The sequence below is a fragment of the Exophiala xenobiotica genome, assembly GCF_000835505.1.
Source record: "Exophiala xenobiotica strain CBS 118157 unplaced genomic scaffold supercont1.1, whole genome shotgun sequence".
Classification (NCBI taxonomy): Eukaryota; Fungi; Ascomycota; class Eurotiomycetes; order Chaetothyriales; family Herpotrichiellaceae; genus Exophiala; species Exophiala xenobiotica.
This window is the reverse complement of record NW_013562494.1, coordinates 2,970,239-2,984,050: the sequence shown is the minus strand read 5'-3', so window position 1 is coordinate 2,984,050 and position 13,812 is coordinate 2,970,239. Positions and strand designations below refer to the sequence as shown.

At 52.8% G+C, this 13,812-nt stretch overlaps 4 protein-coding genes across 4 annotated transcripts; 2 read left to right on the top strand and 2 right to left on the bottom strand.

Annotated features, from left to right (window-relative positions):
* Window positions 1-199: 199 nt before the first annotated feature.
* Window positions 200-1,347, top strand: PV05_01165 (uncharacterized protein). Its single transcript, XM_013466123.1, has one exon. The coding sequence runs from the start codon at window positions 271-273 to the stop codon at window positions 1,186-1,188; it is 918 nt and encodes a 305-aa protein (XP_013321577.1). The 5' UTR covers window positions 200-270; the 3' UTR covers window positions 1,189-1,347.
* Window positions 1,308-7,178, bottom strand: PV05_01164 (uncharacterized protein). Its single transcript, XM_013466122.1, has 4 exons — window positions 6,074-7,178; window positions 5,632-6,021; window positions 2,060-5,337; window positions 1,308-2,006 (listed from the first exon to the last, which is right to left on the bottom strand). Exons 1-4 carry the CDS (start codon window positions 6,719-6,721, stop codon window positions 1,880-1,882), a joined length of 4,443 nt encoding a protein of 1,480 aa, XP_013321576.1. The 5' UTR covers window positions 6,722-7,178; the 3' UTR covers window positions 1,308-1,879.
* Window positions 7,179-8,605: 1,427 nt separating this feature from the next.
* On the bottom strand, window positions 8,606-9,957 carry PV05_01163 (uncharacterized protein). The gene has a single exon (XM_013466121.1). It carries the CDS (start codon window positions 9,807-9,809, stop codon window positions 8,865-8,867), a length of 945 nt encoding a protein of 314 aa, XP_013321575.1. The 5' UTR covers window positions 9,810-9,957; the 3' UTR covers window positions 8,606-8,864.
* Window positions 9,958-10,961: 1,004 nt separating this feature from the next.
* PV05_01162 (uncharacterized protein) lies at window positions 10,962-11,634 on the top strand (the record flags this gene model as incomplete). The annotated part of the gene is made up of 2 exons (XM_013466120.1): window positions 10,962-11,424; window positions 11,551-11,634. Coding segments are annotated over 2 exons (547 nt in total), but the record flags the coding sequence as incomplete, so codon positions are not given.
* Window positions 11,635-13,812: the final 2,178 nt, after the last annotated feature.

The following is a 13,812-nucleotide window of genomic DNA, read 5'->3' as shown; positions in this document are numbered from 1 at the left end:
GATCGTCCCTTGACGATCTGCACTTACGTATTGTGTGTTCCACCGTATGCAGCTGCGACGTGGAAATCTTGTGCTCCGCCGGTATTGGTCGTTGATCCTTCCCGTGCAAGAAACCCCCTAAACCCACTTCGGTCAAGCCTCGCCTGGCCAGACCTCGCGTCCTCAGCATCCGACTTCGCATCCCACCGTTCAGCTGACACGCGCACTCCAGTACAGCACGCGCCTGTGCAGCCGTATGGCAGCCGTATGGCGCTATACTCGACCAAATGAATGCAGAATCCCGACCATCGACCACATGAAAACAATATCATTAACGCTGCCTCAACGTCGCTGACGTTCTACCCAGCCTATGCCTTCACAGCCTCCGAGACCTGGTCGAAATGGGTCAAACTGACCGCCCACGACATTCATCATGTGCTGAAGCCTCACGAGAAGTACGCTGAGACTACCACAACGCTCGCGCACCCTGACACTGCCACACACCACAACCATCGCGATGCGGCCCTCCTGCTCTTCTACCTGAACCACCCCATCCAATTCGTCCAAGTTGTCGGCGTGGTCGTGGCATTCGATGAGTACTTCGAGAAATTCTGGCTTTTCACCATCGATGATAGCAGCGGCGCGACTATCGACGTGACTTGCCCGAAGCCTGAGAAGGAAAAGGCCGCGGCCAACTCAGCGCAGCACGGGAAGTCCAAGTCCAATGGCGGCGAGGAGTCCACCACGGAAGCAGCCATTCTCCAGCGCAACGTCTCAACTCTAACCATCGGCACCGTCGTCCAAGCAAAAGGCACTCTCTCGACGTTTCGCTCCTCACGTCAACTCTCACTCCTCCGCCTCGCCATTGTTCCCGACACCACACACGAAATGACCCTGATCGCGTCTCGCATTACGTTCTTGAACTCGACTCTCGGAAAACCCTGGACCTTGTCATCAAGACAACTCAAGGAACTGCAAAGGGAGACCGAAGGCGAGAAAGAACAAGATCATAATCGCGCGGTCAGGAGAAGGAAGCGGGAGGCCATGAAGCACCAAAGAGAAGAACGACATACTAGAGTGATCCGTAAGGCGTATGAGAAGGAGGAACAGGACAGACGTAGGGCTGCTGATGAAGCAAAAGTCGCTGGCGAGGTCTTGCGTGCTCAGCTAAAACGGGGCAAGCGATCGGCTGGAGGACTGAAGGACTGAAGCAACAGAGAGAAGAGAGCCCCATGGCCAAGTCGTGCACCGGAACGCGTCGGGTACCTATTATAGCTTTGCATAGAAGCTGACCAGGAATAGCTGGATATCACGATAGAGAAGATCAATTTGATGAAGGAATTCTTGAAATTTGGCAATGTACAACACAGAAGACTCCTCGCCTCACCAGGCTTGCTCGATGAACTAGAACTCGACCGTGGAGCGATACTTCTCGGTGATTGCCTCTCAACCACTGGCTTCCCACGACCTTCACCACCTGCTCCCTCTCTCGATTAGGCCTAGCCAGACTGCCACGTAACATGAACAAGGAGTCAGCATGGAAAGTATGCAAGCAATCGTGCCTTCATGCAGCTGCTCCATTCACTTTTGTGTACTAGTAAAACACGACGCCGAAAAAATGCTCCACCCATCCGGTAGTTGAAGACGCAATGTATTTGGTGATAAAACACATTCTCTCTATCGCTTTCGAGTGCAATCGAAGGTCTCTTCTTGGAACTTGACGGTGAAATAATTTTGGTTCAACAGCCCAACCAATCCGCTGTGCTGTAAATGCTAAAACATGTGGCTCACGCCGGGTATCAATGCACATCGTCTGCCAAACCTCCCCACAAGCGGCCGTCAGTCAAGTATTAGTGCTCGAATGGTATTATGTTGTACACTTTGATCAGGCTGAGAAGATTCACTCGGCTTTGTCCGGTGATCTTGATCGTTCTCCCTCGATACTGGGCTGAGACTTTTGTGTGGGGGGAGATGCGGGATTGGATGGTGGTGAGCCAGGTGCGTCATTTTCAAGAGCGGCGAGAGCACTGCAGGAATAGTTAGTATGCATCGTGGGCGGCCAAAAATGACTCCAGCTTACCTAAAAGCATTGGTACTGGACTCATCCTTCTTCTCCTTTTCTTTGCCAGCCGGAGGTGTTCCAGTGCGGCTGCTGGTAGCGCTATCATCTCCGCGACCGAGCAAGCCTCCAGGTCCGAGACCACGTCGGCCACTGTTCGTACGTGGACCGAGCAGGCTCGGTGGCCCGAGAGTGCCGGCGCCGGTATTACTTGGGTTGCGAGCGTTGCGGTTGCCAAGTCTTCGCAGATCATCACTACCGACACGGTTCGAGGTGTCGGGAGGTGGAATTTGTCCTCCGTACCCACTGAAGCTTCGTGCATCGCCCCGACCCATTGGCAGTCTACCTCCACCACCGCGGCCGCCTTGCTGGGCAAGTCTCCGGAGCTCGTCTTCACGCGCCTTCCGTTCAGCTTCGGCGTGAATCTCGGCGATGGTCTTGGGGCCTTTATCGTCCTCCTTCGAGACCCAACCCTTTGCTCGGAGTTCGATCACATCCATGAGCATGAATCTGAGACGGCTCGGTAGATCCGGAATGGCGACCATGTGGTTGATGCGGTCAAAGTAGACATCCATACGGCCTTTACCCTTGCTTTCAGGGTCATCGAGTTGTCTGCCAACAGTACGCAGCAAGCTCGTCAAGCTTTCGATCTCGGCTTCCTCGGGAGTGCCTTCGTAGTCAACAAGCTTCTTCACACATTCGTGCATGATACGTTCCGTCAACATCTGCAATTTGAACAGTTCGCCAATAAACTTGACGAGACCAAGACCACGTCTCTTGGCAGCAGCGGCGATGTAATACTCGTCGGACAGCATGGCAGCCTCCTCAGACTGACCCTCTGCTCGGGGAATATTGATCTTCCAGCCTCGTTCGAATTCTTCTTGACACCGGTTTAGAAGATACTTTCGGAAAAGATTACCACCTGTGACGACGTTGCCGGCCTTGTCCTTGATGCCCTCGTCTCTGATGTCCGCACTCATGCTTTCCAACATTCTACGGCAGAAAGCGGCGTACATTGGGGCCCAATGGGCTTCATCAGTAGCCTTCTCGAAAGTGAGCTGAATAACTTGACGTAGCGTACGACCGTCTGATTCATGCTTGGATTGGGCGGCGATCTCCAAGATCTGGTCCGAAATCTTGTCGAACTTTTCTGGAGTCATCTTGTTGAGAGCAGCCTTGACCTTGCGCTGAACGACATCAGGCTCCATCAAGCCATCACCTCCGGGAGCGGGACCTGGAGCAGCATTCTGCCCGAGACTGCGGGGCTTCCATCCAGTGGAAGACACTTCGAGAGCACCGATGTTCATGCCGGCTGTAAGAGGCATTGACTTGTTCTCTTCGTGAGCTCCCTTATGTCCTTGCTTGCCTCGTTTGCTCTCGGCACGAGATCCACCTCGGCTCGCACCACCAATACGGGGGGAACCAGGAATGGGACCGAGGGGACCACTAGAAGGAGTGCGTCCCATGGCAGGAGCCATCTGACCGGGACGTCCGAATTGAGCAAAGGGATTACCTGCCATGGGTCCACTTCTCATGGCAGCATTAGAGGCAGCAAATCGTTGTTCGGAAGTTGTGCCAGGAGGTAGATTAGCACGAGCGCCTCCAAAGCTGCCCATAGGCCCGAAGTTGCTCATGGGTGGAGGTCCTCGGGACGATGCGCTGCGACCACCCATACCGGACGGCGTCCTGGCAGAAGCTGCTCGCGCCGACGTGTCGCCGTCACCCAAAGCATCTCTAATGCGGGTGTCCCAATCCAAAGATGGCTTCTCCTTGAAGACGCTCTGGAACTGCAACAAGAACTCTTTGTTGTACTTGAATTTGCGGTCGGCCGGCGCATTGGCATTGAGCGCTGGGTTTGGCGACGCAATTTCGGAGGGATAATGGACTTTGGAAAGGTCTTGAAGCTTCTTGGCTGACTGGAGGGCTTTCAATGTCGCACTGGGCTCCGGTGGCTCAACGGGCTTCTTCGTATCAAGAGTGAGTTCAGCAGCCTTACCACGTTTAGCTGGAGCCTTCGCGGCAGGAGGAGGCATCGAGACGTCGGACACAGGGGTGGCGGTGCCACTTTCGGCAGGAGTGTGAGCAGCAGGGCTCTCAGTCGAAGCAGGAGTGCCGAAAGGATTGGCCTTCAATTCAGCAAACAATTTTTTGCTGGCCTCGTCGTCTGTTGCTCCTTCAGCTTTCTCCTTTTCGCGTGCAAGCTCCTCTTCTTCAGCCTTGCGCTCCATCTCTTTCATCTTAGCCTCATAAGCTGCTGCATCCTCTTCTTCCTTCTTGCGTTGAGCTTCGAGTGCGGCAGCCTTCTTCTTCTTGTACTCTTCCTCGCGACGTGCTTCCTCTGCTTCAATGGCCGCCATTTCGGCCTCGATAGCGTCGAAATCGATTTCTTCTTCGTCTGCCTTATTAGGAGGCTTTGCTGATTCCTCCTTTGACTTTTCTTCTTCAGCCTTCTTAGCAATCTCGGCCTCCTCGGCGGACTTGCGAGCTGCAGCCTCTTCAGCCTGTTTTGCCTCTTCAGCATGTTTTGCCTCTTCAGCATGTTTAGCCTCTTCGGCGGCCTTGCGAGCTGCAGCATCAGCGGCCTCCTTCTCCAGGGCCTCTGCTCGGGTTTTGGATTCGGCGGCTTCTCGTTCGGCAGCCTCAGCAGCTTCCTCCTCCATCTGCGCCTTTTCAGCCATCTCTTTCTGCAGCCTGCTCTTAGCCTCGTCTTCGGCGATTTTCTTGGCAATGGCCTCTTGCATGGACTTCTTTGCCTCCTCCGCCGACTTTGCGCTCGCACTGTCTGTTCGATTGTGAGTGTTGTCCGCAGCACTCGCTGTCCGACTAGGAGGCGTAGGTACTGATGGAGGAGCCGTGGCCGAGACAGGTGTGGCGGCTGCAGGAGACGGAGGAGGTTTACTGAATGAGACCACCTCGCCAGCTGTGTTCTTGATGGTGATTGCTGCACTCTTCTTCGGTGGGATGGTGTAGCTAGGTTTCTGCCCAGAGACGCTGGGGGTGCGGGCGGTCTGCTGAGGCCCAGATGGTCCAGGAGTGTGAGGCGCTTGACCAACACTAGACCCCGGCCGCTCGGGAGCAGACATTTGCGAAGACTGCCTGGACATCGAGGGGGGTGCACCTTGATTACTGTAGGCAGGTTGCATATTTGGTGGGAATGCATTTTGTTGGAAAGGGGGTCGAGGAGATTGAGGTGGCATGAACGGAGGAGGGTATTGTCCCTGCATGCCTGCCGATCCATGATACTGCTGTTGATACAACATTTGAATACTAGGATCAGCTTGGGTAGGGATACCGAAGCCCTGTGCTCTCGCAGTCAGAAAATGTTCAAAATTACCGCTCTCGGGAGAAAGATCTGGAAAAGGGAAAACTCTGGGGGCATGTGCAACAACACGATGATTCGCAAGATCAGGTCGATAGTGGTCGGAGGCGGGATCTCTGCTGAAGAAGGGTCCTCCCTCGTGTCCACCCCTACCAGGGCCTTTACCGCGGCCACCTTGACGGGCGCCACGGCCTCGGCCTCTTGTAGGTTTACTGCCTCTGTCTTTTGCGGAATCACCACGGGAAGAAGAAACTTGCGCTGGGTGGCTCTTTACATATTGGGGTCCCATATAATATCCATTCGGTTGTCCGGGCATACCGGTCGCCATATGCATCTGGGTCATATTGGGTGTTCCTGGGGTGGCGTTAACAAGGGCTGGGCTGCGGGTGCCCATGGCTGGGGAGCCTTGATAGGGCATCGGTTGACCTCGTCCTTGATATTGATTTTGCATGACGCGGCCATTGGGTGGGGGGCGGAATGACTGGTGAGGCGAGTACTGCATCTGCTGTTGATATGGGGGATTGAAGTTTTTGCTACCACGGCCTTGGAAGCCAGTGCGGTTGGGTCCTGATGGAAGACCAGCGTCACTGTGCATGGACTGTGATGATCCTCGTCTCATGTGCTCTTGCTGAGGTCCTAATGGCATGTGAGATCGAGCCAACATCTAGACAAGTTAGTCTAAACTTATGTGAGTTTGCGGGAGAGCAGCGCCTTACTGGATCACTTGCATCGACTGGCGCATTTGGCATGTTTCCAAAAGTGTATCCGTTACTTGGGCCCTGGAATGAGGTTGGAGGTCGCCCACCACTGACTAAAGCTGGCTGAGGAATAGGAGATGGAGAATTTGACTGAGCAGTATCTCGCGGATTCAGTTGATTGACGCCGAGGTTTGAGGAGTTTTGTTGAGCCAGGTTTGGCGTGCCCATCGCAGGGGAACTGCCAGGATTGGACATTCCGATTGAACCGAACTGAATTCCAGGCTTATTTTGGGGGCCACCCGGTGCGCCTCCGTTGGCTGTGAAAGCAGTGGTACCTGCGGGTGTGACTGTCATGGAAGTCTTGCGGGTGTGGTCTGGCAGAGAGACGTTGCCGTTGACTGAAGGGATCGCGGGAATGGTAGGATTTCTTCCGTTTACTGATTCGCTATGACCGTGTGCTGGTGGAGCACCTCCAACTGCTGCAGACATTTTGTTGGGCTCCGATGCATTTGGTTTGGAAGAGGAAGAGTTGGTGGCGGGTGGGAGCGACGTTCGGCTTTGAGCAGCCAAATTCGATCCGTTCGCAAGATCTAGGGTCTGAGCGCCTGTCGCAGACGAAGCAGGTTTCGATCGACTCGTTGGAGGTTGCGTAGATGTGCTATTCATCAGATAAGATGGATGGGTAGAGGGATCGCACAAAAATGATGCGAGGTTGACTGAAAGGCTGAAACGAAGTGGAGGACAGAGGCAGCGTTTGCTGGAAAAGTCGTCCGAGCCTGCGGTCTGATGAAGGATGGGTGATTATCTGATTCTCGGCCGTGACCACGAAGCGGCGACTGTCTCGAATGAACGGAAGCCGCTCTTTGTGCTGGTGGTAGTGGTGAATGCGATGTACCCGAGACTCTTTGGATTTTGGGAAAACCCGTTGAGAGGAGATTCACAGCGCAGGCAGTTCCGAACCGTTGAGGTCGGAGCTCTGGCTGCGGCGAAAGTCGAAGGGATGAACTCCGCTGTAAAGGGAGATGGAGGCACGACAACTAGAAGGTTGACAGTGCCAGGGAAGCCTCTACGCGATAGAAGAGGCGCAAATGGAAAGTTGTGAAGGGTAGCAAAAAAAGCGCTGATGAAGGAAGGAGCAAAAAAGTAAGGAGAAACGAATTTTGTCTTGGCTCCGGGAAAAAGAAGAGCGTGACTGACTCGCTGCACCGCAACTGCCACGGCATGGGAACAAGCAGGCGAGCAGGCCTCCTCTTCTTCTTCGCCTGGCTCTCACTGTTTGCCATCCTTTCTCCTGCTCTCCTACCCCCCAAAGCCCCCGGAAACCAGTCACTGGCATGCTTCACTTCAACCGGTCTAACGGCTGTGTGCCCAGTTGTTTGCTCTTGGAATGACACCTAATTCTGCGACTCTGTGACTCTTGGTCCAGGTTTCTGACTCTTTCAGCCTCTCTTCATCATCTACGACCACTCGTCCCAAACTTGTCTAAGTCGCCCAGATTGTCTGGTATTCGAACCAAAGATGGATTTTTGGCATTTGACATTTTGTTGGCCAGGGAGCCACCCTCTTAGAACCGACTCCCGCAGTGGTCTCGCTTGAGACGATCCCAGTCTCCATGCGAACCAACATCATCATCATCCATTGAGTTATTGGTGTCGGCTTTTGCCTGCTGACATGGGTCTTTCTTTCCCCTGTCAAAGTTTCAGTATTGAAGCCTGCACTCTCAGTTCCCGTGTCAAATTCCCTCAGTCCCCATTTAGCCTCAGTGACTTAGTCTTGACTGTCTTCTGTGCGTACTGTGCTTGTCTCCCACTTTCGCAGGCCTTTCTATCGACTATGCAGCCACTTAAAAGTACCTAGGTATGCATGAATGATTTCACGCCACACTCACTCCGATCTACGATCTTTCAATGTCAACCACGGACCAACTACGTGTTATCTGCACACAATTACGATCTGGCGTCAGACAACCCACGCGTGTGCATTCCAGTTTCTCTCGCTCTCATACCTACCTACCTACCTACCTAGGTAGTAGTCCATGATTCTTCAGAACGCAACGATTCGCTCGGAATAAATTTCGATCTCTACATAGTACTCCGGCGACAAAGGCATTTAAGGCCTAATTCCGTGAATAAAACAATTTCTTAGTGTCTTCGGCTATTCTTCTAGTGGTTTGCCTGTTTACCACATACCCTTCCGAAGCGCTGGTTCCACCCTCAGCCATCACAAGCACCTAACTTAATTTAGTGCTGAGGCGGTTCACGCCGGGTCGGACACATGGCTCATGGACCGTGCCGTTGAGCAGCCTTCACGATGTTAAAGGCATTGGCCATTGCTGCAACGCATTGGCATTTGTATGACATGCATACATAGTCTTGTACGCTGCATGCGGTGCAAGCTGTCTTCATGTATCTGGCATAACAGACAACCCTGCAAGATCAGCAAGCATGTAGAGACCTACCGGCGCAGGTGTTGTGCTATCAATAGCCCGAGACTGACTTGACTGGTATCAATGATTCGAGCGAGACAATGTCTGACTCTGCCATTGCTGAGTATTGAAGTGCATAGAGGGTGAGCAGAATCTTTCCCTCTACGCTCCTATGGAGTATTGTGTCCCAGAATTATGTGCACCGCGTCAGTCCCAGTCCGTAGTATACGCCAATCTGCCCTTTGTCATTTTCAAGCGGCAAGGTCCCTGCTTCATGATTGTCGTGGGCAAACATACATTTCCATTGCACTTCCAAACGCCACGCTCAATGCTTTTGAACAACACTTTGAAAAGAGAATATCAGCACTGACCCACCCTTTGCACTCAAGCCTTTGCAGCTCTTTTGCCCTTCTTTGCATTCTTCTGGAACGCTTCTTCTGGAGGTTCGTCTGTGACCTTCCGCTTGGCCTTCTTCGAGCCACCACTGTATCTGGCCTCCAAATCATCAAAGAAGTTCTGCGCCCGTGACTGTTGCCGCTGCTGAATGAGCGCCTGCAACGCATCCGTATCATCTCCACCCTTCTTCGACTTCCTCTTCGAACCGTCCTTCTTCCCAAACAGCTTGTCTTCCACGCCCAACTCACGCGCATACTCCCTAGCCTCCTGCTCTTCCCTCTTCGCATTTGCCTTCCTCCTCTCGCGGCTCTGCTTGCCCTCTTCCGTAAATCTTTCGTGAGCCTCCACTTCGCCCTTGGCGATTGCTTCGTTGATGATCTTCCGGAAGCGGTCCTCGTCTGCCAGGACTTCACTACACATGACATTCTCAAAAACCGCATCCATGTCGCCTTCGCCCTGCTCGTACGCGGCCAGAATATCGTCCTTCTCCTCTTCACTGCCTTGATATTCTCGCTTCACTTGCTCAATCATTTCTCCGCTCACCACGTTGGCGCTCTGCTCACGGAAGAAGTCGACCCAATTGAAATCGTCATCTTCCAGGTTAGCGCTCTCCGCTGTGTTCCCCGTAGCATCATAGCGCTTTCGTCTCCGCTCGTCACTCAGTATAGCATATGCAAATGCGATCTCTTGGAACTTTTTGTGGGCAGTTTCGCGGTCTTCAGGACGAGCTTTGTCGGGGTGATGTCTGAGGGCAAGCTTGCGGTAAGCGGATCTGACTTCGTCTGCGGTTGCGCTTTGGGAAATTTGCAGGACATCATATGGGTCGATTGTAGGAGGCTCTGTCACGGCAAGGTCCTCTTCTGCGGACTCGGCGCCATTTTGTTCTTCAGGCTCCTCGGCGGGTGTGGGCTTCGCCCTGGCCTTGCGAGGCATAACGAACGCAAGAAGAGGATCGAGTGAGACAACGGCTGATTAAGGATTGTGCAAGGTCCCAAGAAGGTAGAAGTGAGAGAATAGAAGATAGAGGAAAACCGTAAGCTGGCAATGGGTAGCGTGATCAAGGAAGAATGAAAACCGAAAGACCTTTTGCAGAAAATGTAAATACAGTGTGTTCCGAGGTCGAATTGCAGGACGCGCTTCAAAACGACGCGATTCTCCACGCCAAGATTCTGCCACTGCAGCCCATCATCGCCCAACTTGAGCACCACGAGCGACACCTCATCCGAGTAGAAGGTTGGCCATTCCCCGAGTCTCGGAACTTGAGAGCCAATACTGTATGCCAGTGGGACAGCAGCGACCGTCTCTACATACTTGGAGTGCCTAGCAAAGTCTATGACTGCGACCTTTGTTCATCGAAGGGCTTCTCGCTACAGTGACCCTGCGCAGCATGTTGTTCTGGTGCGACCTCCTTCCTGTCGGAGGGGCATCTTACAATTCCTCCCGCACTGTTGCACTTGAAGCTAGCATTTCTGCGAAAGCAACTACCACGGCCGTGGATATAAACACCACCACTGTTATTAATGAGGCTGCAGAACAAAAGGGGCAGACCATAAAAACTGTGGGGTCCGATCCACAAGCACAAGCCACGATCTGAAGCAACCGAAAACTCCAGATCGAGTGTCAAGGATCCGCTTGACATCACCATCCAATGCTCCATGATGCTCCCATGTCCGTTTTCATCACCACTTTTCTGACGTGGTGTCTACCGCCTTCCATCGAATCTGTACGAGGACCGCCGACGACTATGCATGGGCTACTGTCGTAAGCCACATTGCACATCATTTGGGCTATTTTCACCAGCATCTCGAAAAATCATGGTTTCGTTTCCTCGCCTCGTCACCAATCTCCTGGATCCTGTACTGCTACGAGTACTCGTTTTTAATTCACAAACTTCCCTTGGTCCCAATAGTCTCCAGACTCCAAAGTTCAACCACATGCAAGTAATCGTACTCTATCAATGCGCGTACCACTGTCTCCGCTTCCACCCACCATCTTCGAGACATTCCCACGCCCTCTCAAAAAGCAATTCTATTTCGCCGCCAGAGTAATATCTGCCGACTCCTCACCCTTCAACCGCCGTTTCACAATGTCGGCATCCACGCCTCCGTCTTTCACGGAATACAAAATCCAGTCCGCTCTCCCGCCTGCCCCTTCCAAGGTATCCGACCGTCAAGCCCTGCTGACCACCTCCGTGCTTGACCTGTTCGCCGGCTTTCCCTCGAAACGCAAGTTGTCCCTGTGGACCGATGGCGCCGTGTTTTCTGATCCCATCACTATCGCTACCGGTCGCAAACAGTACGAGGCTCAATGGTACGGCCTCAAAGCGACCATGTCCGACATCATCCAGGAGGAAGTGGCGATTAAAAAGGTTGGCAACCCAATGGAACTCCACCTCAAGACAAAGTACAAAGTCAAAGCAGTGGGGAAGGAGCAAGTCATTGAATCGACTGTGCTGATGCATACGACGGACGAGGGTGAGGGGGCAAAGATCACCAAGGTCGAGGATAAGTGGGGTGGGACGGCGCCGCCAGAGGGCTTCTTTGCAAAGGTATGTTCCCTTACTGATCTATTGTGTCGTTCTCTGTCTCCGGATCGTGGCACACGCCGAGAGCCAAACGGGGATGACACCTGCGTTGGAGGCTCAGGACCAGGTACTAAGCCATGAATGTTATAGGCCATGAGAAATCTCAACAGTGTCACTGTGCCGGGGGTGGTATCTGTGCCGAAGTCTATCGAAGAGGAGGAGGGCACGACGTGAAGCACTCACGGGTAGTCATCCATGTTAAGCATGCCAGTCCATCTTACAGACCGTTACATGATGTGTAATATCACTTTACAGCGAACTCAAATATGCGATCTTGATATGTGCTACTTGCTTTATTAGCTGAGTCGACTGCATCTCTTGTTAAACCTCAATCTTCCTCGCTGGCCATTATCCACTCCATGATCTTCGGCCGACAAGAAGGATAGGATGATTGGTGCGGTCCCGCCACCAACTTCCCCTGTAATAATCCTGTGATGCTGGGAATGTTTGGGCAGACCTGTGCCACTCCGCACTGTGTTTGAATTGACATTTGTCGAATGCACCCCTGAAGTTGCCTTCAGGGTGGAGGCAAGCGTATGAGCCTAATTGTTTGGGGATTGTCCTCGCATACCAAGTCTCCGTATATTGGGTTGCCAACATAGGATATTACAGTAGCAAAGACTCCAAACCCCGACCCCACGAGACAGGCATCGCCAAGGTATTGCATGGTATCATGACTGTTCGATCAATGGCCGGAAGCGATACATTCTTTCCTTCACATCGGAAAATGGCAGAACACAAATCGGGAGTTGGCCGGTCACCAGAGTCGTATATGCCTGACCAATCCTCTCCGGGACGCCGCCATTAGCCAAATCACAAAAGCCAAGCCTGGACTCCATCCTTCCACCGTCTGGATGCCGGTAAAGTGCTTACCCAGCAACATTACACATCACTGCGAGAAGAACGCCGATCAGGGGAGTCCAAACACTGACCGCGACAGAGATTCCGGTGCTGTTCACTATGATGACTCCATTGGCAGTAGTCTGTGGCTGTCCTTGGGTTACAGTAGTGACTGGAACCACTCCAGAGGTTACAGTAACACACTGCTGGCAGCTGTTCCAAGTAGTCGTGGTAATAACATTAGGCGTTGTGGTGGTACAGGTGCTAGTGGGCGTCGTGACCCATATAGTGGTTGGATTGTGCGTAGGTGAGTAGTAAGGATAACTACCGTCGCACCACTGTCCAGCGGGACAACAGCCTGGATCCCCATTTCGATTCTGCCAATAGCAGACATTGGGGTAAGGGCAGCAAAGCTGTTCGAGAACACTGTTTCCTGCGCAGTATGGATTCTGGTCGGTGCCACAACTGTTTCCGACGACTGTCGTGGTTCCAGCAGACGCCGGTGAACGGGTGAGAAGCAAGAGAAGCAACTTTAACAAGACGGCGATGAGACTGTGAAGCAGCATGGTCACAGTAGAGAGGCTGTGCGACAGGTAAAGAACATGGTCAGCATTTCGCCAGGAAATGGGAAGGCTGGGGATTTTGTAGTTTCCATGATATGCAGCATATAAAGCTCGGCTGTCCACATCACCCATTTACAGCTCGAGATTTAGCTGCGTCCAAGGATTCGAGGCCGCGGTCGGGATTCGCCCTGCAAGAGCTTGGCCAGAAGACGAATGAGGTTTGAGGAAGACATGGGCAAAGGCAAGCCGTAGTGAGGGAAGAACCAATAAAAGAGCTATGCCGGCGGCAGCTAGAGAGCTGTCAAGGGGTGAGATGCATAAAACTGCCATTATGACGGGATGACATTTGGGCCTTGTCCGGCGCTTTGGGTGTAAGCGGGACAATGGCAAGGCCCAGGAACGAGCCTGGTTTGAGATGGAGCATTACCGTACTTGTACCTCCAAACTTCCAGGTTGTCTGTCCAGGGAGGGAAAAAGGAAGTTCGTCGTCCGAGTACTAACTAACACGCATCATCACGATCGGCACACACGGAACTGATTCAGCTGATAAGCATGCTCGATAAGCCTTATAGGTATGCCCAGTGCCCCGCTATGCCCGCTAGAGTACTAGTAAACAAGGGAACCTGCTGCCCTTCAACTGTTCCAGTGTTAAGAATGGAGACTCAGCCATCTCGAGGGAACAAACGCACTGCAGCAATTTTACGCGATGTATACATTCTCCTCCCACTCACTCCCATCACTTCTCATAAGTTGTCCTCGTCAGGTCCTTTACGTGTGCCAATGAAGGCTACAGTTGGCTACGGGGCCTCAGCTTAGTGAGTCTAGGCATTCAGGCTGTGCAGCGGCTTCTACCCCACACTTACCCTTGCGCAAGCCAAGATGTAAATCCAAGTTGTATGAGCCACTCGCCTCGCCTGTTGTTGCACTAATCGAGAAATACTGAAGACTC